At 43.7% G+C, this 25,632-nt stretch overlaps 1 protein-coding gene across 3 annotated transcripts in view; it reads right to left on the bottom strand.

Annotated features, from left to right (window-relative positions):
- atp2a3 (ATPase sarcoplasmic/endoplasmic reticulum Ca2+ transporting 3) overlaps nucleotides 1–25,632 on the bottom strand; it is an 81,686-nt gene that overhangs the window by 33,767 nt on the left and 22,287 nt on the right. For all 3 annotated transcript variants that reach the window (XM_024432636.2, XM_024432635.2, XM_024432638.2), the window contains 7 exons: nucleotides 23,726–23,830; nucleotides 21,215–21,353; nucleotides 11,407–11,487; nucleotides 10,912–10,997; nucleotides 10,415–10,570; nucleotides 10,107–10,248; nucleotides 5,037–5,203 (listed from right to left, as the gene is read on the bottom strand). In XM_024432636.2, the coding sequence (XP_024288404.1) occupies nucleotides 5,037–5,203; nucleotides 10,107–10,248; nucleotides 10,415–10,570; nucleotides 10,912–10,997; nucleotides 11,407–11,487; nucleotides 21,215–21,353; nucleotides 23,726–23,830 (876 nt within the window). The remainder of the gene's footprint in view (nucleotides 1–5,036; nucleotides 5,204–10,106; nucleotides 10,249–10,414; nucleotides 10,571–10,911; nucleotides 10,998–11,406; nucleotides 11,488–21,214; nucleotides 21,354–23,725; nucleotides 23,831–25,632) is intronic.

The following is a 25,632-nucleotide window of genomic DNA, read 5'->3' as shown; positions in this document are numbered from 1 at the left end:
ACTCAGGCAGGCAGGCAGGCTCACTCAGGCAGGCAGGCAGGCAGGAGGCAGGCTCACTCAGGCAGGCAGGCAGGGCAGGCAGGCAGGCAGGCTCACTCAGGCAGGCAGGCAGGCAGGCAGGCAGGCAGGCTCAGGCAGGCAGGCAGGCAGGCAGGCAGGCAGGCTCACTCAGGCAGGCAGGCAGGCTCACTCAGGCAGGCAGGCAGGCTCACTCAGGCAGGCAGGCAGGCTCACTCAGGCAGGCAGGCAGGCTCACTCAGGCAGGCAGGCAGGCTCACTCAGGCAGGCTCACTCAGGCAGGCAGGAGGCAGGCTCACTCAGGCAGGCAGGCAGGCAGGCAGGCTCACTCAGGCAGGCAGGCTCACTCAGGAGGCAGGCTCACTCAGGCAGGCAGGCTCACTCAGGCAGGCAGGCTCACTCAGGCAGGCAGGGAGGCAGGCTCACTCAGGCAGGCAGGAGGCAGGCTCACTCAGGCAGGCAGGGAGGCAGGCTCACTCAGGCAGGCAGGGAGGCAGGCTCACTCAGGCAGGCAGGGAGGCAGGCTCACTCAGGCAGGCTCACTCAGGCAGGCAGGCAGGGAGGCAGGCTCACTCAGGCAGGCAGGCTCACTCAGGCAGGCAGGCTCACTCAGGCAGGCAGGCTCACTCAGGCAGGCAGGCTCACTCAGGCAGGCAGGGAGGCAGGCTCACTCAGGCAGGCAGGCTCACTCAGGCAGGCAGGCAGGCAGGCAGGCTCACTCAGGCAGGCAGGAGGCAGGCTCACTCAGGCAGGCAGGAGGCAGGCTCACTCAGGCAGGCAGGAGGCAGGCTCACTCAGGCAGGCAGGCTCACTCAGGCAGGCAGGGAGGCAGGCTCACTCAGGCAGGCAGGGAGGCAGGCTCACTCAGGCAGGCAGGGAGGCAGGCTCACGCACGCAGACACACACGCAGACACACACGCAGACACACACAGATAACTCACAAGCGAGGAAAATGTAGAGTAGGATACTTTTTTTTTTTTTAAGTGAAATATATTGCAAATTAAAGCTCTACAAATCCATATCTGATCCTTGCTCCTGGACTGGCATCCTGGAAACCCCTGAAATGCCCTTATAAAGGTTCCATCATCACTCCAAAACAAAATGGAAAAACACCACTGACCCAATGTTAGGACTGAGGAGAGAGTTGCTTTCATTTATTTTCGTGAACCTTGATTTATAGAGGTTAGTCTCAGAGACTAAATCTATAATACAAGAGAGACCTGGGTTCAAAATGGAAGCAGTAAGTCAGGGACCATTTCCCCTGGTGTTTCCTATCAGGTAAATTCTATCACTCAAAACTATGATGGAAAAACAACGCTGCACCACGGTGAAGATTGAGGAGGGAGAGCAGGTCTGTGTTTCCCTTAATCTCTCAGCTACATTAAGCTAATATACCCTGGGCCCGGAGGGTAAATATTTACCAGAGAGAGCAGAGCAGTTGAATCCCAAATGGCACCCTTTTCCCTTTATAGAGCACTACTTTTGACCAGAGACCATAGGTTTGGGAGTCAACCCAGGTCTCTTTCCAACAGCCAGGTTCCTAGGTAGGCAAAGAGTGACCAGGGATAGCGGTTAGCTCAGCTCAGCGAGATTACCCAGTTCTGTTACACTTCCACAGGACAGTAGGGAACTCCCGCTCTCCCTCTCTCTCGAATGCTGCTGATGGTTGGAGCAATGTATGCACATTTACTGACTGGGGCAAGCGGTCAGTTTCTACTAGCCACGTCATCACAGAGAGGGTAAGGGAGAGAGAGCAAGAGATAGAGCGAAAGAGGGGCAAGAGAGCAGCATCCTCTCAGCAGGAAACAACAGTTGTGCAACCCTCTAGAGCTTCTTATACACACAGATGCACTGCATGCTGAAACAAAACATACAGGAAAGGCAGCAGAGCAGCACGGAAGAGATAGCTCAAACCTCCTGAGAATATCATACAAACAGTGAAACAGCAGGGACAAACTAATATAAATGCAATCACAAACACAGTAAAGTTTGGGGTCACTTAGAAATGTCTTTGTTTTTTTGGAAAGAAAAGCACATTTTGTTCCATTTTAAAATAGCATAAAAAATTGATCAGAAATACAGTGTAGACATTGTTAATGTTGTAAATGACTATTGTAGCTTGAAAACAGACATTTTGAGCCTGTAATCGAACCCACAAATGCTGACGCTCCAGATACTCAACTAGTCTAACGAAGGGCAGTTTTATTGCTTCTTTAAATCAGAACAGTTTTCAGCTGTGCTAGCATAATTGCAAAAGGGTTTTCTAATGATCAATTAGCCTTTTAAAATGATAAACTTGGATTAGCTAACACCACGTGCCATGGGAACACAGGAGTGATGGTTGCTGATAATGGGCCTCTGTGCGCCTATGTAGATACTCAAATATCATCCGTTTCCATCTACAATAGTCATTTATAAACATTAACAATGTCGACACTGTATTTTGGACAAAAAAATGAGCTTTCCTTTAAAAAAAACAAGGACATTTCTATGTGACCCCAAACCTTTGAACGGTAGTCTATGTGTGAAGGGATCAGGCTTCTACACCTGCATTGCTTGCTGTTTGGGGTTTTAGGCTGGGTTTCTGTACAGCACTTTGAGATATCAGCTGATGTATGAAGGGCTATATAAATACATTTGATTTGATCAGGCTACATCTCAGTCATCAAATGTTATATATACCTACACACACAATGCCCTTTGCACCCTCAGGTCTACACATAAAACACCAACTGGTGACCTGGGTTGAGCTCTTAGTTTTCACATCAATAAGCGAATACAAATACATGGACTCCATGACAGACAGACAACACACACACAGAGAGAGCAAGGGTAGAGAGAGCGAGAGAGCCCAGGAAGCAACACGTCAAGTCCAGATACAACTACACTACAGTTAAAACAAAACACACACCTTTTTTATAGACTATGTTCTGGATGGCCTGTATTTAAAAAGCACTGCCTGGCACACTGGCTGTACAGTACTGTAACTGAACAAACAGTGTGGCAAACACCCTTTAAGGCAGGCACAGGTGGATGCTAGTTCTCCACTATCGTTTAGTGTTAATGTGCTCAGCTGGTAATACACTTGTGTCCTCCGGCAACCTCTTCCAACATAAATCATCATCCATTCAGGTTGCAAAGGCATCGGTTCCTCCTTAACTAGCTTTAATGGCGTGCCCCCCCCAAAAAACGGAATATATGCTATGCATCTTAAAATACCACCATTTTGGAATTTTATGACAACTTCAGGATGTTGCACAGCCAATCAGGTTGCGTTTAACCAATCAGGTTGCATACATCAGTGTTGTTTATCAGTCCCTGGCTGATGTGTCGGACTTTCCTTTATCTGCATGTCCAGCCCTTATATTTAGGCACATTTTACATTTCCTTTTCAGGAAGCTAGCATCTAGTTGCATTCATGAATTATTGCAAAATGGGTGTCTCAGCAAAAACCTGATAAAAATGATTTTTTAAATCGTTGTTTTGTAGTTCAAAACATTAAGCAACGGACTCTGAGATATCCTTTTTTTCTTGTAAAAGCAAAACAGGTGCATGGATTTATCCATGAAAAGTCCCGTTTGTAGTTCAAAACATTCGGACTCTGAGTTTTTTTTGTTCGGGATCCGCCCTTGTCTCACAAACACCGCTCCAGCTCAGCCCCCGTTAATCATGTTTTATGTATGAACCAATCACTGCGGGACACTAGTGTATTACCAGCTGAGCATATTAAGCCTTGAAGATTGTGGAGCTCTAGCACCCACTAGCAGCTGCCTAGGCTACCTTAATGGGAACAGGCTTCATCTCAGTCATCAAATTTGATTAAAATATTGACTTAAGAGGCAACTTTCATATTCCTATTTGGCAAATAACATGACCACTGACCAGCATGTACAATTTAGAGGTACAACAAATTTGAAATGCAGTTTGATCTTTCTCATAGGTGAGAGGTCAGGTGAGGGTAAGAGGAGTTAACTGTGGTTAGGCGGTGTGTCTGTGTGTGTGTGTGTGTGTGTGTGTGTGCACGCTGGGTGGGGTGTGAGCCAGATCCTGCTCCAGAGGCTAAATGGAAGCCAAGACAAACAGTGTCCCTGGCATTTCCTCTGTGGTAGAGCAGAGCAGGCACACACCCACCCACCCGACCAAGGTGTGGAGAGGAATGGGATGGGCTGTGGGATTCCACAAGAGTGACAATATGGGTGTGTGTCTCTGACTCCTGTGCTTGCACTGTGCATGTAGCCTATTTTTCTGTACATGAAGGTCTCTAATGGTTATTTAGCAGCTGCAGGTTTGACATTTGAAAACATACCTGTGCTCTGAGCTTCCTGCCTGCTGGCTGTCTGCGCCAGCCTCTCTCAGGGTCAGTGAGAGGGCCATGTAGTACTGTGGCCTACAGTACAGTGTGCCGTTTGGTCCTGCCAGCCTGCCCTGTCTAGGCTAGCTACACCAGCTCTCAAATGGCTGGCTGACGGTAAACATTACAACATCGCAGGGATTTTCCATCACTACTAACCTCACCTGTCCCCCATCCAAAACCTGTGTGTGTGTGTGCGCGCGCTTGCGTGTCCAAACCCAACACTAACAGTATTTCACTGGAAAGAACACAGATGTGCTTTGAGATTAGGTTGTTTATGAGTTTGGCTAATTTTAACACAGAATATAATCTGACTGAAGGCTTCTCAGCATGAAGGAAGTGTCAATCATTTATAAAGATGACAGTGGATTACAATGCTTTGGTTTTTCTCTGAACTCGATGAAACTAAATATCCTGGGCCGGTACAATGACAAAAACATCCTCTACAACTGCAGGTAGCCTAGTGGTTAAATAAGTGGGCCTTCAACCAGAAGGTTGTCGGGTAGTATCCCAAGACCAAAAAAAGCACTTAACACTTTAAAAACTTGTTTTTCTTCACGTCAAAGCGTTATCACAGCGCATGTGAACAGCTGTCAATCGCACTAATATTACAGTCGCACATCAAACCATTCACACTAATATCACTTGAAAGTTTTCCCAGACTCACCCTGCAGACAGACATCTGGTTAGTGGTGAGTGTGCCAGTCTTGTCAGAGCAGATGACAGAGGTGCAGCCCAGGGTCTCCACAGAGGGCAGGCTGCGGACGATGGCGTTCTTTTTGGCCATGCGTCGGGTCCCCAGCGCCAGGCAGGTGGTTATAACAGCAGGTAGACCTGAGGGGGTAAGAGAGGCAGGATTGGATAGAGTGGAATGGACCGATACAGTACAGTAACATGGACAGTAGTGGTGCACGGGTCAGCTGTTTGTTCACCAGCAGTCGCCCGCAATTGCTAATTATCCATCCACAAACTCCCAACTATGTGACATAGTACAAATCTGAGACCCGCACCAGACTCTAACCTGCAAATATAGAAATTGCACTATAGGCTAGTCAGAGATGGCATAACGATTTTTTGACAGGAGGTTTGGGTTTTTTTGGTGCCTAATTTAGATATGTTTCTGCTTATAATTTCTGACATTTTGGTAGGATATTAGTTATTCAACTTAATAATTAGATAGGGGAAGCTTCTCTTCTGCCATTTTGTGTTGCCCTAGAAGACTAAATAAACCCTTGGTCACCAGAATAATAGCATAAATGATCAAATGAATGCTTCAATCTAGTTGACATCATCTCTGCTTCTGTTTAGGGACCTGGGAGAAAATTCTATAAAATGTCCAAAACTACATCAATTTGACCAGTAGTAAAGGAAATAGAAAGCTGTGAAAACAACCCAACGTGTTTCTGATAATATTTCAGTTTAACCTGGATGCATATTTTATGTGCTTGAAAAGATAGGACCTCTACAGACGGTCTCTAACTGTGCATTCGCATTCTCCCAAGACGCTGAAAGAAATCATTGTTTCTCCACTCCTGTTCCTGAATCAAAATGTACATTCGGTGTATAATTTTACTGCAAGAAATGCTTAATTCTACAGGAGTTATTATTAAGGCAATGTGAGAGGTTATAGACCTGCAGTCAGTGTCCAGATTTCAGTTTCCATTTAACCCTAACAGTAGGCTACAGTTCCCTTGACATGCCATAGGCCTATTTGAAGTCCCATCTTGTGACTGTCGAATTTGTATAGCACCTCACAATCCCGCATAACATAGACACTGCAATCATCCTCTGAGCACTTCAAATCTTTCCCAAACATGACTTTTTTGGCCCTCCCTTCCTTTTTTTTCTCCCCAACTCTCCATTTCGCAGTTTTTCCTTTTACTTAATTAAACTTCAACATTGTCCTTTTTGCCTCCGTCGATCTACACTACATTACCAAAAGTATGGGACATCCGCTCGAACATCTTATTCCAAAATCATGGGCATAAATATGGAGTTGGTCCCCCCTTTGCTGATATAATAGCCTCCACTCTACTGGGAAGGTGTTCCACTAGATGTGGAAACATTGCTGCGGCAACTTGTTCCATTCAGCCACAAGAGCATTAGTGAGGCCTGGCTCGCAGTCGGCGTTCCAATTCACCCTAAAGGTGTTCGATGGGGTTGAAGTCAGGGCACTGTGCAGGCCAGTCAAGTTCTTTCACACCGATCTTGACAAACCATTTCTGTGTGGAGCTCGCTTTGTGCACGGGGGCATTGTAATGCTGAAACAAGGGCTTTCCCCAAACTGTTGCCATAAAGTTGGAAGCACAGAATCATCTAGAATGAACATTTGCGCTGTAGCGTTAACATTTCCCTTCACTGGAACTAAGGGGCCTAGCCCGGACCAACAGCCCCAGACCACTATTGATTTTAGGATTGTGTACGGCTGCTCGGCCATGGTAACCCATTTCGTGAAGCTCCCAATAAAACAGTTTTTGCGCTGACATTGCTTCCAGAGGGAGTTTGGAACTTGGTAGTGAGTTTTCCAACCGAGGACAGATGATTTTTACACACTTCAGCACTCCACGGTCCCATTCTGTGAGCTTGTGTGGCCTACCACTTCGAGGCTGAGCTCTAGCAGGGCAGACATTTGACAAACTCTCTTGCTGGAAAGGTGGCATCCTATGACGGTGTCACATTGAAAGTTACTGAGCTCTTGAGTAAGGCCATTCTACAGACAATGTTTGTCTCTGGAGGTTGCATGGCTGTGTGCTCAATTTTATACACCCATCAGCAAGGGGTGGGGGTGTCCACATACTTTTGCATATACAGTGCTTTTGGAAAGTATTCAGGCCTTTACTTTTTCCACATTGTTAGGTTACAGCATTATTCTAAAATGGATAAGTTTTTTTCCCCCTCATCAATCTACACACACACACACACACACACACACACACACTACCCCATAATGACAAAGCAAAAAGAGTTGACATTTTTGAATATGTATTTAAAATATTAATACATTTACATAAGTATTCAGGACCTTTACTCAGTACTTTGTTGAAGCACCTTTGGCAGTGATTACAGCCTCCGGACTTCTTGGGTATGACGCTACCAGCTTGTATTTGGGGAGTTCCTCCCATTCTTGTCTGCAGATCCTCTCAAGCTCTGTCGGGTTGGATGTGGAGAGTCGCTGCACAGCTATTTTCAGGTCTCTCCAGAGATGTATGAGCGGGTGGTCGTGGCTAGGTGCTTAGGGTCATTGTCTTGTTGGAAGGTGAACCCTGGCCCCAGTCAGAGGTCCTGAGCAGGTTTTCATCAAGGAGCTCTGTACTTTGCGCCGGTCATCTTTGCCTCGATCCCAACTAGTCTCCCAGTCCCTGCCGCTGAAAAACATCACCACAGCATGATGCTGCCACCAGCATGCGTCACCGTAGGGATGGTGCCAGGTTGCCTCCAGACGTGACACTTGGCATTCAGGCCAAATTTATCCTTCATCAAACCAGAAACAAATGTTTCTCATGGTCTGAGAGTCTTTAGGTGACTCTTGGCAAACCGAAAGCGGGCTGTCATGTGCCTTTAACGGAGGACTGGCTTCCATCTGGCCACTCTACCATAAAGGACTGATTGGTGGAGTGCTGCAGAGGTGGTTGTCCATAGGAACTCTCGAGCTCTGTCAGAATGACCATCGGGTTCTTGGTCACCTCCCTGACCAACGCCCTTCTCACCGATTGCTCAGTTTTGCCGGGCGGTCAGCTCTAGAAAGAGTCTTGGTGGTTCCAAACTTCTTCCATTTAAGAATGATGAAGGTCACTGTTCTTGGGGACCTTCAATGCTGCAGATACGTTTTGGTACCGTTCCCCAGATCTGTGCCTCAACACAATCCGGTCTCTGAGCTCTACGGACAATTCCTCCGACCTCATGGCTTGGTTTTTGCTCTGACATGCATGTTCAACGGTGGGACCTTATATAGACAAGACCCCCCATGAATCAGGTGTGTGCCTTTCCAAATCATGTCCAATAAATTTAATGTACCACATGTGGACTCCAATAAAGTTGTGGAAACATCAAGGATGATCAATGGAAACAGGATGCATCTGAGCTCAATTTCAAGTCTCATAGCAAAGGGTCTTACAGTACCAGTCAAAAGTTTGGACACAACTACTCATTCAAGGGTTTTTATTTTTACAATTTTCTACATTGTAGAATAATAGCGAAGACATTAAAATTAAGAAGTAACACATATGGAATCACGTAGTAACCAAAAACTGTTAAATAAATATATTTGAGATTCTTCAAAGTAGCCACCCATTGACTTGATGACAGCTTTGCACACACTTGCCATTCTCTCAACCAGCTTCAACAGGAATTATTTTCCAACAGTCTTGAAGGAGTTCCCACATATGCTGAGCACTTGTTTGCTGCTTTTCCTTCATTCTGCAGTTCAACTCATCCCAAACCATCTCAATTGGGTTGAGGTCGGGTGATTGTGGAGGCTAGGTCATCTGATGCAGCACTCCACCACTCTCCTTGAACAAATAGCCCTTAGACAGTCTGGAGTTGTGTTGGGTCATTGTCCTGTTGAAAATCAAAATTAGAGTCCCACTAAGCCCAAACCAGATGGGATGACGTATCGCTGCAGAATGCTGTGGTAGCAGTGCTGGTTAAGTGTGCCTTGAATTCTAAATCACTATGTCACCAGCAAAGCACCCCCACACCTTCTACATGCTACACAGTGGGAACCACACATGCGGAGATCATCCGTTCACCTACTCTGCGTCTCACAAAGACACAGCAGGTGGAACCAATAATCTCAAATTTGGACTCAGACCAAAAGGACAGATTTCCACCAGTCTAATGTCCATTGCTCGTGTTTCTCGGCCCAAGCAAGTCTCTTCTTATTATTGGTGCCCTTTAGTAGTGGTTTCTTTCCAACAATTCAATCGAAGGCCTGATTCACAGCAGTCTCCTTTGAACAGTTGATGTTGAGATGTGTCTGTTACTTGACCTCTGTGAAGCATTTATTTGGGCTGCAATTTCTGAGGCTGGTAACTAATGAGCTTATCTTCTGCAGCAGAGGTAACTCTGGGTCTTCCTTTCCTGTGGTGGTCCTCATGAGAGCCAGTTTCATCATAGAGCTTGATGGTTTTTGCGACTGCACTTGAAGAAACTTCCAAAGTTCTTGAAATTTTCCGCATTGACTGACCTTCATGTCTTAAAGTAATGGACTGTCGTTTCTCTTTGCTTATTTGAGCTGAGCTCTTCAGTAAGGCCTGAGTAAAAAAATGTTTTTAAATTTGTTATTTTGGGGTATTGTGTGTAGATTGCTGAGGAATTGTTTTTATTTAATCCATTTTCAAATAAGGCTGTAATGTAACAAAATGTGGAAAAAGGGGTTGGAATACTTTGATGGCACTGTATGCATAACTTTTTCTGCTTTTTACCAAAAAGCGTTTGGTGATTGGTGTGTTGGAAATTTGGAGCATGTAAAGTTGGGCACTAAAGCTTACGCATTATTGACATAACCTAAAAATAATGAAAGAATAATCTTAATGTAGCCTATAAATATAAATTGTACAAGAATTATACATTTATAGATTTTTTGAATGTATTGTTCTCCTTATTCAACTCACGCATCACTAATGGACAGCATAGGATAATTCATTTTTTACATGGTATTTGGAAAGTGAGAGGGGAAAAAAGTGAAAAGGGGGTCGAGAGAGAGGCAGAAGGAAGGAAATAAGCTGTTCTCACATACCCTCAGGGATGGCGGCCACAGCCAGGGCCACAGCGATCTTAAAGTAGTAGATTGCCCCCCGCATCCAGGAACCCCCATGAACCGGGTCCCCAAAATGCCCGATGTTAATGACCCAGACGGCCACGCAGATCAGGGAGATGACCTTCAAGTTCAAAATATTGTCTGCATTTTAGTGAAAATTGACATTTGTCTTGGGATTTCAAGTCACATGGCTCATACACATCACAGCAAACACAGACCGAAAACGTATAGATATGATAATATCTATATAATAAATAAACTAATACAACAACCATAGTAAAACCCACCTTGGAGAGCTGCTCTCCAAACTCATCCAGTTTCTGCTGCAGAGGAGTCTTCTCCTGCTCCGTGGCAGCCATCTGGTTCCGGATTTTACCGATCTCCGTGGACACGCTGGTGGAAACCACGATGCCGATGGCTCGCCCCGCAGCAATGTTAGTGCCCTGAGCAGGAAGAGAAGGTTAGCACAGAGTTAATATGGTGATAGAGTACACACTGATATCAAACCATGCATACTGCATCCATATGGGACCACTACTTGCAACTAACTCCTTCAGGTACGCAGATTATCTGCTGAACACATCTAAAGAAATGATGCATAGAGAACCGAGCTGCAACACCACACATACACAGCTGATTCAAAAGGGAGAATTCCTGATATGGCTGATGAATGCAGCAGAGAGAGTGTGCCTGTGTGTGTGTGTGTGAGAGAGAGAGACATTGCTTGTGTGTGTGAAAAAGAGAGGGAGTAGAGTTGGCTCCAAACAGGAAGTGTAGCTCTTACGGAAAACAGCATATTCTTCTTGTCTTGATTGACAGCTCTGGGGTCAGGGACGGGGTCAGTGTGTTTGATAACAGACACAGACTCGCCTGCAGGGGCAGATTAATACACACTGTTACACAAGATCCTACAAGCCATTACCAGTAAGATGTTACACAGGTTTTAGAACATTGTATTTAATCCTAAGAGGAATACCTAGGCCAGAGGTTTAATCTTATTCTGTATTTGTTTGACAATGTTCTCGACTGTTTTAAAAGTCTATTCTACTCAGCCCATCACATTTGTAGCATGCTTTGGAATCTCACAAGATTCAGCAAGTCAGTCAGCCGTCCTGCCAGTCAGCCAGCCAACCACCCACCCACCCAGTCAGTCAGTTTGGTTAATATGGATCCCCATTAGCTTTTTCCAAAGCAGCAGCTATTATTCCTGGGGTCCACACAAAAACAGGACAAGTAACAAAATGCTGACAGTCAGTCAGCCAGCCAGAATGTAGCCTACCTGTGAGAATAGACTGGTCCACTCTAAGGGTGGTAGACTTGATGGAGGTGATCCTGATGTCAGCAGGGACCTTGTCACCAACTAGACAACACAACAATACAGGCTGGGTTTAGAAGAGAAGACAGATAGTCATAAACAAAGTCATTGAATGAAAGCATTAGGTTAACATTGTACAGAGGGAGAAAGCGTAAGCGAGGGGGAGGAAGAGACACAAAAGTTGAGTGAAGAGGGGGAGGAAGAAAGAAAGAGAGCAAAAAGGTGTTTGATTTTAAATGACTATATCTTTGCTCTCTGTAGTGACCTGGGAAAGTGTGAGTCTGGCAGGCCAGGAGATGTAATGACAAAGGAAACGAGAAGACAGTGGGCTAGCTGTCCCCAGGTGACCACTCATTTTCAACCTATCGAATCGCAGCATTGACACAAAGCCATACGCAAAAAAACAAGAGCCACGGCTTAGCCTCACAAGTCAACCAACTGCAGGCACCAACACAGATCGAGACAACGCAATCCCAACAAATTGATTCCACACTCGGCATCAGAAATCTTTTAGTTCCCATAGCACAGCGCGATAAAGCCAGATACAAGCAGCTTGGATTAATGCATGTAATGTCTTTAATCTGTTTTCTCCTCTTTGGCTGTTGTATATGAAAGTCAAATTTCAGGACAGGGTGTTTAGGCGTCTTTTGAGCCATGCACATTGCTTCCACTGCACACTTGTCACAGCTTCACAAACAATGTTGGGGCTTTTTCTGGGTTACACCAGGACAGTTATGCTGTAACTGCTTTAACTAAGCTCCAGAAATGGAGTAAAATAATAATAAAGAGATTTTGGGGGCATACTTGCGAACAAAAGCAACCATTTAATTGTAAAAGTTTCTCAGGCTCAGAGTATCAGCCAATTAAAATGGTCAATTTACTTGCACGACGACAGAACATTAAAATTGTAGCTGGGCCCATCAAATAAAATGGCACACGTTAGCCCTATGCTAACCTCACCAGGTGGCAGTGATTATATCGTTCAACAAGTTCTGCATCAGCCAATTAAAATAGTCAACGTAGTTCCAACACTTGTTCAATGGAAGCGTCCTTGACTTTTTTTTTTTTTTTTTGAAAGCATCCTTGACGTACTTCAACCAAACAGCACATCCTGATCATCAAAGCAGCCATCACGTATATTTGACTGACCCCCCCATAATTTTGATTTACTAGTACTGTGTTAGTGTGTTGAAAAGAGAAACTCACAACAAACAGCTAATAAGGAGCTACATCTTTCAGCCTTGCACACACACTGTTATTGCCTAAATTATATTGAGTAGGCTATATTACATGGACGTGTACACCTAAAATATAGGTTTACAACCATTTTTATAATATGTTTCGTCGAGGAGGATGAGAATTACAAATTGGGTGTACTCTCACCATCATCCTACAGACGGCAGTATTGCAGTTATTTTAAGGCATTGTTGAATATTCGTTTCTGATTGGCTTTGAAGGGCATTCGCCATTTCCCTATAACGCACGGAATAGTTCATTGTTACATGTTCGAGCTGCAGTTGAAAGCAAAGGTCGAATTGAAAACGTTATTCGCTTTGAGTTTGATTTTTATAATAGCAAGCTAGGACGGATGGCTTGGTTAGCTAAATTAGCAAGTCTGGTTGGATACCAAGGCAACTACTGTAGCTAGCTAGTAAACTTGTTAGCTACTTCAGTTTGATGTTGAACACAGCTCTCTCTACCTGCAATGAAACACATTTCTAAAACGGCAAATGTGTTCAATTATAGCCATGGTAATAATGCAACTCCGTGGAAGGCCAGTTCCACTCCACTAGCGTGTGGTGGAACACAGAAGGCATAGCCCCTCATTGATTATACCTTATCGCAAGTTCAGACGCTCGAATATAGTCTTAATTGCGATAGACACTTAGCAGTATCAGATGGTGAATTAGATATATTTGACAAAGTCATCTAATTAGCCTTTTCTGTAAGCTACTATAGGAACGCCAAATCAGCATAGCTATTGCCTACATTCATTCACATCAGATCGTTTCCTCATTGTGCTATAATAACCTATTAATGCATATGGGACTTTTTATGGTACACCTCGAGTCATGATGAACCCCATTTACCTCCTTGATCGTATTCCATAAAGGCTCGGCTTCCAAGCCGGTGAGGTGGAGCCTACCCACATAGTGATTACGCCCTCCTCTGGCAAGGAGCCAGTGTAGACCATCATTAGTAGGCTACACTTACATGTAGCCAGCCACGTTTTTTAACAGGCTTTATGACATTAGAAATCATCCACTTCCTCACATGCGTTTTGAATTCGAGCAAAGGACCTGCAATGAAAAGTTTTCCCCAACAAAAGAAAAAGCTTGATGCAGGGGGGGGCTCGAACCCATGATAAAAGTGCACTATCGGTTTCAAGTCAACCACTTTAGCAGTGTTCCACCTAGAAGTGATGGTGATAATGTTACACATGACTGCTATTTGATGAATCCACAAGGCTCTTCGTTGTTGTAAGGACTTCATTTCTTTCTCTTTTTTTAAGCACATGGATGTGTGAGAAACAGATAAGACAACATTATCACATTTTTGTTTAGTAGTAGCCTAGGCAAGGACACATCAATGCAATATTGGCACACAACATTCTGTTAGAGACCAACGAAACAATAGATAACATTGAAGGTTTAAAATATCCCACTAGTGGCCAGTTGACCTATTTTAAGAAAAATGCCATTGGTTGGTGGATATAAAGTCAAAGATCTTTGATAGGCTGATGAAGAATTTGTTCCAGGATATAAATCACGTAGTGAAGTTAGTATGGGGCTAATTAATGTTTGCCATGTTATCCGATGGGACCAGCTACAATTTAGTGTTGTCACGTAAATCAACGATTTCAATTGGCTGATACACATGGAGTTTGATAAGCAATAATTTCAATGTAAACAGTTTATCTTCATAATTATGGCCCAATCTTCTTTTATAATACATCTTCAAAGTTAGAGGTTAACAACAAGTCAGAAGGAGCCTGAAATCTTCATAACTAGCGCTGTTGCAACTGATGTTGAGCACACAATCAATATGCCATTCTGTAATGGTCTTTTGTACAAGATGTTCTCCAGAAAGGGCCAATCCTGTCCTCAGACAGCCTAATTAATTGCTGTTCAGTAAAACAAGGCCAATAACAGAATGCACCAAGTACGCTTTTCAATGCGATTCCTTTGGAAAAGGCTCCATCTTGTCTTTTCCCCTTGTCTGGTAGTACAGGATGATCATTATTTGGCAAGGCAACCTGACTGTGATTAGTGATGTTCCATGACCTACAGGGTGTGGGAACGATATTTGGCCTCCCATCTACCTCCATCAGGAAGTGAAGCACTGACCAAACCGAAGGTATTGATTAAGAACATTTCAGTACTTTATAATCACATACATGTGTGCATAATGAGTAGGACTATGGCAAACCTCTAGTTTGATGATTTCAGAAAACATCCTGTGTTTTTATAATTAATCAGATTCCCCTATAATCAATCATGCCATTTCCATGTGCTTGGGAGTTCTCATCATCATACATTATGACAAGTTCCCAATCTCTTACATTGTATCAACACTCCATTTCACTCTCAACAACCAGAAAGAGAGATGGAAAGAAAAAGATAGATTGAGAGAGGGAGGTGTGTGTGTGGGAGCTGGGGCAGTAGCTCCACAGGAGGCAGGCAAGGCAGAGGGCAGCAGCAAGAGGCTTTTGAAACTCCCACTCCCAGCATCCTCCTCACTTACTGTATGTAGTCCTATCGCCTCCAACTCACCCCTCGCTCTTCTCCATTTGCCTCCCACAGACGTTCTCTCCCTCCCTCCCTCTCTCGTTCCCACTCATCTCTATCCATCTTTCTCCCTCTCTCTATTAAGATTTGCCCAGACGCAATCTAAATGCTAATACTAGGAGCATTAGAACATATTCTATTTCAGACGAAGAATACGTACTATACCATAATGCAGCCTACGCCATTACTGTATGAGGCCCAATACCAGGCATCAACATCAAATGGGTCTGGATGGAACCTTGCGATTCATCTAGTAAAGTGGGCTAAAAGGGATAGTTCACCCAAATTATAAAATAATATTGGTTTTCTTACCCTGTAAGCAGTCTATGGAGAAGGTATGACAGCAATCCATGCTTTGGTTTTGTTTATCTGGCGTACCAAAATGTAATTGTGTTATTTGGGTGAACTATCCCTTTAAAGTCAGAATACGCAGTTGAAACAATAAAGCAGAGACCCCCACCTCCATTTTGCTAAAAAGCAGAGGGATGGACCTGGAGAAATGTAAGCACTCTCAAATGCATAGAAAGAGCTATGGATGCAATGACTGACCATCCATGAAATCAAAATTACTTTTAACCATGTTGAGGCTATAGTGTTTGATTACATTTACATAGTTTACAAACATTGGAGAAAAACAAACATATTTTGGGCTCTCGTGGAGTGTGACAGTTGAACTACGCTCATGAGGCATTTATAAGTTATATTCAAGAATCAATGGGTATATCATTCAATTTGTAAGTCCAAAAATGGATGTAGCAACTAAGGGTTCTAGCTTTAACTTCACTTTTACTCCTGTAACTAAGTATCGATCAGACCAAACCCTGGTTGATCTGATGGTCTTATTTGATTTAAGTATCTTGAAAGTTCCTACGTCCCTGCCTGTCGAGTATACAGACTATTTTCATCTGTAATAAAAAAGCTGGGAAAGTTCCACAATCATAACCGTGGCACTTCAGATAAAGTGAAACCAGCCAGGCAAGCAGGGTGGAAACTAGTGTAAATATATTGATTTTTTTCCCCTCTCCTCAAATGCACTGTGGTTGAGAATGTCCTTTTTCTGATCCCTCCAGATCGCTTGTTCTACCCTTCGCCTTGAGTTCCCATGGAGCCACCACTAACGGACACTTGCTAATCCAACATCCAAGAAAGGAAAGACAGATGAACAACATGCACATCAAGACAAGAAATGTAACTGAAAGTCATTTTTCCTCTCAAATTCTGAACATGTTTTTAGCCAGGATCATAGTCGCTTCAAGATACACTTTGAGAGAGAAAATACATAACCCTGAGTGTTTACTCATGTCTAATAGCACTTAATAACCAGAGAAAATGGATGGGTAGATATCCCTCTGATCTTCATCTGCTCGGGCAATACATGCAGAACACTATACAAAGCTGAAAGCCTCTCTATCCTGTATGGTAGGAAATTAGCTTTAACTTATGTCTTCTCACAGCCCACTAACATATTTCATGTAAGTGCATGCGTGCGTTCGCATGAACAATATGAGGGCCCTGCCCTCTACTCAGCAGCCAGTCAGCAGGGACTGGGTGGGCAAGTCTAACTGAACGTCATCATTCATCTACTGTATATAGAGCTGCTGAGAGAGAGGAGTGATACTCTGACTAGTCATCCACAGAGGAGACCCTGGTGCCAGGGACAGACGGGGGTCACACTCCATTTCAACAGAAAATAGTTCCCTCTCCACTCCAGCTTAAAGATGCCAGAATGCCATGGAGATAATAAACAGGAACAGAGTAGCTAGATCTCAGAGCCTGGAAAAATCCCAATTATGTTCCGTGTGTGTGTACTCTGCTGGTGGTGGAACAACAAACTGTGAACCTTCATATCCATTCATAACTGACCAAATTATGAAGACAAGCATTGTAATTTAGTATTCTATAGCGTGAGTGTGGAAGAGACTGATTGGTTGTCTATCAATAATGGCAAACCACCTGGTACTGACAACTTGGATGGACAATTACAAAGGATGGTTACGGACCATTGACCCCAACATACATTCTGAGCTATATACATTTTTTAAAAGAGATTCAAAGCTTCAAAACAATGTACAACTTGTGTATCAATTCTCCAAATTGTTCAAGCTAATTTCCTAGAGCTAGTTATAACAGAGGTATCCCTGATCAGCTGTTCAGAGAAAATCACCCCTGAAATGTCTGTTTTCAGGGCAGGGATGTTAGCATTCTGCACATCCCAACGCAGTGCTACTGTAACATACATCATTTCTGTTATTTGGCATAACTCGAAGCTTGCTAGCTAGCTGATTAATAGGTCTAAAAACACATTTGTGGAGGTCCAAGCAAGCTAAACAGCTAGTTAGCTAGCTTGTCAGTTGACTTTTAGCTAGCCAAGGACTCATTCTGAAAGTTTGATTTTCATATTACTTGAGGCTTTAAAAGAGTGCTTACACTTTGATTTCGACATTCAAACTAATTTGGCTGGTTAGAAAACATGTTCTAGTGAAGTGGTCGCCAACCGGTCGATCTTCAAGGCATGTGTAGTCGACCACTGAACATTTTTGTGCTGTTGGTGGTAGGTGCACTTGATTCAGAAGCCCTGCACACCAGGTAAGCAAAGTGTTCACATTTTGAACCATTTAATTTGTCTGAAAAGACTAAATGCCACCTACTTGGTGGACCAGGAGACCAGTGGCTAAAATGGAGCGCGCCTGCTGTGCTGGCCAATTGGATAGCTCAAATCATCACGCCTACAGAGATTCCATGACCCCGGCCATAGCCAAGTTTGATACTAGCCTAAGTAAGATTTCATAACTTTTAAAATCATGACAAGAGAGAGACTGTCAAATAACACAGCAAAGAGCAGCTGTTTGTTTATTCAACACTATTACAAAACATAAAATGCACTTCTCCCTACTTCTGCTTGCGCTGCAGCTGCAAGGAATGAGTAGCCAATTGTGCGCCGCCCTATGGGACTCCCAATCACGGCCGGTGGTGATACAGCCTGGAATCGAAACCGTCTCTGTAGTGATGCCTCTAGCACCGAGATGCTACGCCACTCGTGAGTCCAGTATCGATAGCCCTGTGTTTTTATTATTATTAGCAGCACGTTGTGTCTATTTTAATATCAAGGAATATTTCACTTTCTCTGGTCATAGGAACATGTATTTGTGCATGAGGCAGATGCGGTGCGACTCGAGTTTCGCCATCAGTTGGAAGACTCCTTCCTTTCCCCCTGGTGAGAGGGAAAAGTGACAAAGAGCAGGGACCATGATTTGTCCTTGTGTTTTTTCTGCGTTCCCAGTTCTTGAAAGCACCATGACCATCATATGTAGGTAACATTATTCCAGTAAAATAAAAAAGCTAAGTATTTGCAAAATATTTCAATTTGTGCTTAGCTGTGCCTCAAATGCTACACAGACTGATCTATTTTGTAATCAAAGCTCGAGTTTGAAATATAATATGGTCTGAGAAGAACAATATTGGCAGGACAGACTGACTGCAAATTTGACTGCAAAAAAATGACTCTACTTAGAAAATGTTGGTAACCACTATTCTAATTCCAACAGACCATACCAATATTTGACTATAAAAAAAGCTGATCAGCTAGCGCAACCTATTTTTATAGCTCATGCCACATAACACCACTCCTATTTGCCATCTCTTCAATCTAAGCCTACAGGAACTTGTGCGCCAAAAGTCATTCCAATATACAAGAATAGCAATACACCCTTTCCTGGTTCAAACAGCCCACCAATAAGGCTGCTACCAACTCTAAATAAACATTTGGGGGGGAAAAAAATCGTGTTTGACCAGATACAATGCTATTTTACAGTAAACAAATAAACTGACTTTCAGTAGGCTTATAAGGAAGAGCACTCAAAATGTACGGCACTAACCCAAATGACTGATGATTGGCTTAAATAAATTGATAAGATTGTGGGAGCTGTTTCATTAGACATCACCGATCATTGTCTGCTGGTGAAAAAAACATGTTATGGCTTTACATCCTCTGCCATGTCGTGGATCGCGAGTTGCCCAGAACAAAGAGGGTATTCTTTAATAGAAGCCTCTAACGTAAACCAGGTAGTTTGGCATACCTCAAGGTACCAGTCTTGGCCCCTTGCTTTTAAAATGTTTCACTATTGTCCTACCATTTGTATTGAGTAAAGCTTGTGGGTATGTTGATGATTCAACATTATACACGTCAGCTTGCATAGCAAGTGAAATCACTGCAGCACTTAGAGCTGCAGTCCATTCTAAAATAGGTGGAAAGTAATAAGCTAGTCCTAAATGTATAAAAAACTAAAAGCATTGTATTTGGGACAAATCATTTGCTAAAACCTAAACCTCATCTAAATATTGTAGTAAATAATGTGGCAATTGAGCAAGTTGAGGAGACTAAACTGCTTAGTATAACCCTTGATCGTAAACTGACATTGTCAAAACATATTGATGCAACGGTAGCTAAGATGAGGAGAGGTCTGTGAAATCAGAGCAGCGCATTATCAACAAAAGAGCTCTACAAGGACAGGTTTATCACACCTGGACTACTGCTCAGTTATATGGTCAAGTGCCACAAAGAAGAACATAGGCAAATTACAGTTGACCAACAGAGCAAGGGGTAGGATGGAGCACAGCTGGCATTTCTAAATGTACACGGAGGGCCAATAACATGCATGTCAATCTCTCCTGGCTCAAAGTAGAGAGAATGACTGCATCACTACTCGTCTTTGTAAGATGCATTGATGTGTTGAACGCACTAACCTGGCAATTCAAAACAGCTAAACACACAGCTCGGACACCCATAATTACCCTACAAGACATGTCACCAGAGGTCTCCTCACAGTCCCCAAGTCCAGAACAGACTATGTGACACATGCAGTACTACATAGAGCCATGACTACATGGAACTCTTCCACATAAAGTAACTCAAGCGAGCAGTGAAATCACACACGCACACCAATGTGGTATTGTGGATTTTATATTGTACATTTAGGATCCCAGGAAGTGTAATGGGGATCCTAATAAATACTAAATGTGGGCCTGTCACAGCCTGGTTGACAGTCAACACGCATACACAAGCTCAGACACAAACACCTGAACAAAGAGTGTTTCCTATGGCACTGGGGCATGTCATTTACACCACCTCTCCTCCTTTCTCTCTCCTCCTCTACCAGAAACATACACAAGCTGGCAAAAAGGAAAAAGAAACAGCCTCGCATCTGAAATCCTCAGTCGGTCAATGGTTGAATTCGTTTCATTCTCAAATCCATGCTACCTGACAATAACACGGTGGCTTCATTCAAGCTAGCACGTTACCCATTCAGAGCACGCAATCCCTTTCCCGTTGTGAGGTGCGCAGTGCAGTGATTATAAATGAAAACTGATGCCAGTCTCAATCCCTCCATCCTACCCTTTTTTATCCCACCTCCCGAAGACATCACTGTTGCTGCTTCTGAGAGAGATCATTAAAGGCAAAGTCAAGGGTTACACAAATAAACACAAATCACTTTGATCATGAGACTGTGTGTGTGTGTGTGTGTGTGTGTGAGAGAGATACACAGATGTTCTGGAACCAGACAACAAGACTACTTTTAGACAGAGGGCATAGTGTGAGTGAGTGAGTGAGTGTATAGCTGACAAACAGCCAGCAGCAGTGACCAGGTGGTAAAACTGAGACCATGGAAAAGCCAAGGGAAATTCAAATGGGGCCCTAAATACAGGGACTTTTAACCGCAGCCACTTTGCAGTTTAGCGCGCGTGCACACACACAGCTGTGGTCCTGGCTGGCACCTGTGGGCCCAGAGGAAAGGCTGTTATGTAACTTAGTTTGAGCAATGTTTCCAGCACTGGAAATGGGGCCTTACACACGAGAGAGAGTGTGTGTGTGTGTGTGTGTGTTGTTGGGTAAGGGCAAGCATGCATGGTGAGGGTAACATAGAGAAAGACTGCTACTGAAAAGACCTTTCCCCCAACTTGTGACACCAGGGACAGCCTCTACTCACCAGCAATCTCTACAACATCCCCAGGCACTATTTCCCGGGCCTTGACCCTCTGGACTGCCTTCCGGTTCATGCGGTACACCTTGGCTATCTCTGGCTCGTACTCCTTGAGAGCCTCGATGGCGTTCTCTGCATTCCTCTCCTGGATCACAAAGAGAGCGCATGAGAAGGACAAAGCGAGTGGCAGGTTCAATACCAACACAGAAGCCAAAAGGTTGATGCTTTACTGAAGCCCCATTTTGTACCATGGTGCAGTGTTTGTATATTCCTGTCAACTTGAAATTAAATCCCAAAATGAACACCTACTAGAAAGGCGATGTCTACAAACTAAATATACAGACTGATCTTACCCAGTGTGCTCTCGCTCACTCGCTCCCTCCCTCTCAAATTGTTCCTTAAAAACCCTGTTTAAAACCTCTTAACACACATCTTATTCTACCTACCCATCCCTCAAGGGTCAAAGTGCTCTATTCAGGGACCTATTCCGATTAGGCTTCGTTTCAAAGTTCTTCAATTAACACTGAACTCTCTGTCTGCAGAACTACAGACTGAAATGAACAAAAACAAGTTTAGATTTTAGTCATTTAGCAGACACTTATCCAGAGCGACTTACAGTTAGTGCATTCATCTTAAGATGCTAGGTGGGACAACCACCTACTGTACAGTGCATTCTGAAAGTATTCAGACCCATTCACTTTTTCCAAATTTTGTTAAATTATAGCCTTATTCTAAAATTGACTAAATTTTATTTTACATCAATCTACACACAATACCACAATACATGAAAAAGCAAAACCAGGTTTAAAAAAAACTGAAATATCACATTTACATAAGTATTCAGACCCTTTACTCAGTACTTTGTTGAAGCACCTTTGGCAGTGATTACAGCATTGTAATCTTCTTGGATATGACACTACAAGCTTGGCACACCGGTACTTGGGGAGTTCCTCCCATTTTTCTTTGCAGATCCTCTCAAGCGCTGTCAGGTTGGACGTGGAGCGTCGCTGCACAACTATTTTCAGGTCTTCCCTAGATCCGGCTGCCACCGTCACTGTAGGGATGGTGCCTGGCGTCGTCCAGTCTTCCAGACGTGACGCTTGGAATTCAGACCAAAGAGTTCAATCTTGATTTCATCAGACCAGCGAATCTTGTTTCTCATGGTCTTTTAGGTGCCTTTTGGAAAACTCCAAGGACTGTCATGTGCCTTTTACTGAAGAGTGACCATCGGGTTCTTGGTCACCTCCCTGACCAAGGCCCTTCTCTCCCGATTGCGCAGTTTGGCTGGGCATCCAGCTCTAGGAAGAGTCTTGGTGGTTCCAAACTTCTTCCATTTAAGAATGGATGGAGGCCATTGTGTTCTTGGGGACCTTACATGCTGCAGAAGTTATTTGGCACCCTTCCCCAGATCTGTGACTCGACATAATCCTGTCTTGGAGCTCTACGGAGTAGAGTGGAAGTGTTGGTTGAGGAATTATTAGTATTATTCAATTGAGATGAGGGTGATTATTTAAGATACTCTTTGAAGAGGTAGGGTTTCAGGTGCTTTCGGAAGATGACAGGGACTCTGCTGTCCTAGATTCAGGGGGAAGCTGGTTCTACCATTGGGGTACTAGGACAGAAAAGAGCTTGGACAGCTGAGCAGAAGCTGCCCTCTCGTAGGGGTGGGAGGGCCAAAAGACCAGAGGTTGCAGACAACATGTCATCATTCACAGACTAAAAGGCCTACAGAAATGGCATTCACGTCATAAATGGCTTGTTTTACTGGGGCCTCTAGAAGCAGATATGTACATTGTCATACGTATACCAGTATCTTTCCATGGCTAAAATTTTAACAAAGCAGACCAAACTCTTTGGTCCTTTAATTACCCCTCTGTATGTCAAATATTGTTTGCTATAACTTGGAAAATAAATAAATGTGACTCTGGATTACATAATGTTTGTTTCCAACATTAGGGCTGTTGTCCTAAAGATGTTAAATCTGCCTTGCGTTTTGCTTCATTGCCACGATACTAACAGGTATCACGATACTGTTATCGTCTCGGCACTAATGCATGGCCAACGGGGCTATTTAAAAGCTTTCCAAGAGCTTGGCATTGGCTGTAGTCTTAAACTTGGGTTCCATGGTTTCGATTGATAAGTCTCTCCTGATCTACAATAAAGTACATCAATAAAGCCCTGCTGACACGCATGATGATCGAAAGCCAAACAGAGGTTATGGTTTCCGTATAGGATAAAGAACACTTTATATAATGACCTCCTCACCCTAAGTGACACACCATAATACCTTGTATTTTAGCACCATCTCATCTGTTATCTGCTCCAGGCAAATACCAGCTGGGTAGGAGAAATACTGTACACACACACAGGTGAGCAAAGGATACACAAATATAAATGGTCTGAAAATGCACACACTGTGACATCATACCTCACACATTTTGAGAACAAATACACACTCAATATGAGTCTCTTCAGGTGAACATGCATCCACGCACAAACACTAAGAGAGGGTCTCACCTGCCAGACTCCAATCACAGCGTTAGCGATGAGGATGAGCAGGATGACGATGGGTTCTACGAAGGCTGTGATGGTCTCCTCTCCCTCCTCAAACAAAGCCAGCACCTGGAACAAAGACAGAGAGAGAGAGAGAAATATGAGTCTCCTCTCCAGATAAAACAGACTCAATAGGAGTATCCTGGACACACACAGAGAGAGAGAGAGAGAGTAGCCTCAATATTAGTCTCCTGGACAGAGAGAGAGTAGCAGCCTCAACATGAGTCTCCTGGCTCCAGAGAACCATTATCAGTGTACAGCAATTCCGTCGCCTTTGACCCTAGTTCTGACCTAATATATTGGTCTGTATTTGTGAACATCACACTTTGTTTATGCAGCTTTAAAGACATTTAACTCTTATAGCTCTATAAAAACAGTTTGAAAAATCACAAATGATCAACAGCAAGAAATTCTTTGTTGAGGGTGAAAGTTTCCTTGTGGCTTGGTCCCGTCTCCACCTCTAGTGAGTGGTAGTACATAGGAACTAAAGCCCCTTCCGACCCAAAATGGCAGCAGGGAAATGGATGACGTGTAAAGGCAGGAAGGGGTAGCATTTCTGCATAAAGGTCAGCAGTGGCCAAAAAACTGAGGGCAACATTCTCCACTAGGTACGAGGTGCATCCCACATTTGTCATGTCATTTCAGTTACTGGCTCAACGCTCTAACCACTAGGCTACCTGCCGCCCCAAATGGCACCCTATTCCTGCATAACGCACTACTTTTAACCAAGCCATTTGGGACACAGATTTCAATACCTGTATAACAGTTAGCTATTCCCGGTTGTTCTTTTATTTCTGTAGGTTAAATTGTGGACTTTAACATTAAAAGCTAGGTCCTTATGTATATGTGGGAGAGAAGGTGCACAAGGTCACCACCGGAATGCTGTGGATTCGAAGAGGAGACAACGAGATGCACCGTTGGTGATTATACAGAGCTTAACCAACTACCCAGTAAATGTTATCCCCTCCACAGTGAGTAGTGAGGAGGAGCGAGCAGAACGAGGTACGGCAGATCAGTGGCTCAAGCCCCGGTCGATAACTCATCATTCACAGTCATTTGGGGCCCGCAAATATCCCCTTCCCTCCGCTCTGCTGCTCTGTGTAGAGAACATTGATGGAGGGCAACTCCTGCTGACCCGTCCTTTCAGCCTACCTAGCCAGCTGAAACGCACACACGTTTCTGTTGCAATTCTGACACTTAGCGAATATTTTTAGTTTCAGCAAACAAGAGTTAGAGAGAGAAGCATGATGAGAAGGCTGAGGTTTACACAAGGTTTAAGGTATTAGTGCAGGAGTCCATTTCAACTTATCACAGGGGTTTCTCCACAAACCTAAACATTAAGCGATAGACCAACTCCTACACACATTTAAAATCTCCACCTAAGTTTTGACTGAATGTCCAGATTTCCAACATTAAGTGCCAACCAAACACAGAGTCAACAAACGGAAGAGAAAAAAAACCAATGCCAAAGACGGTTTACCAAGATGTGTAAGGAGAACAAGAGAAGAATGAGAGCCAAATTTAACCCAATTCAAAAAGGCCACTGACTTTTCCCTCCTTTCCTGTACAACCCAAAACCTTAACCTACACTCCCTTTCTCACATAATGCCATGGAAAAATAAATAAAAAGGCAAGCTAACCTTTCCTTAGAATCAAATGGAGGAAGTGTACAAATGTTCACGTCGGTTTAATGGGTGAGACTTTGTGACCTTCAACAAATACAATGAGTGGATAAAACATAAACAACATGCTCTTTCCATGACAGACTGGCCAGGTGAAAGCTATGATCCCTTATTGAGGTCACTTGTTAAAAATCAGTGTAGATGAAGGGGAGGAGACCGGTTAAAGAAGGATTTTTAAGCCTTGAGACA

Source organism: Oncorhynchus tshawytscha, linkage group LG09 (assembly GCF_018296145.1).
Source record: "Oncorhynchus tshawytscha isolate Ot180627B linkage group LG09, Otsh_v2.0, whole genome shotgun sequence".
NCBI lineage: Eukaryota > Metazoa > Chordata > Actinopteri > Salmoniformes > Salmonidae > Oncorhynchus > Oncorhynchus tshawytscha.
Note: the sequence above shows the minus strand (reverse complement) of the source record. Positions and strands in the feature narration are given on the sequence as shown.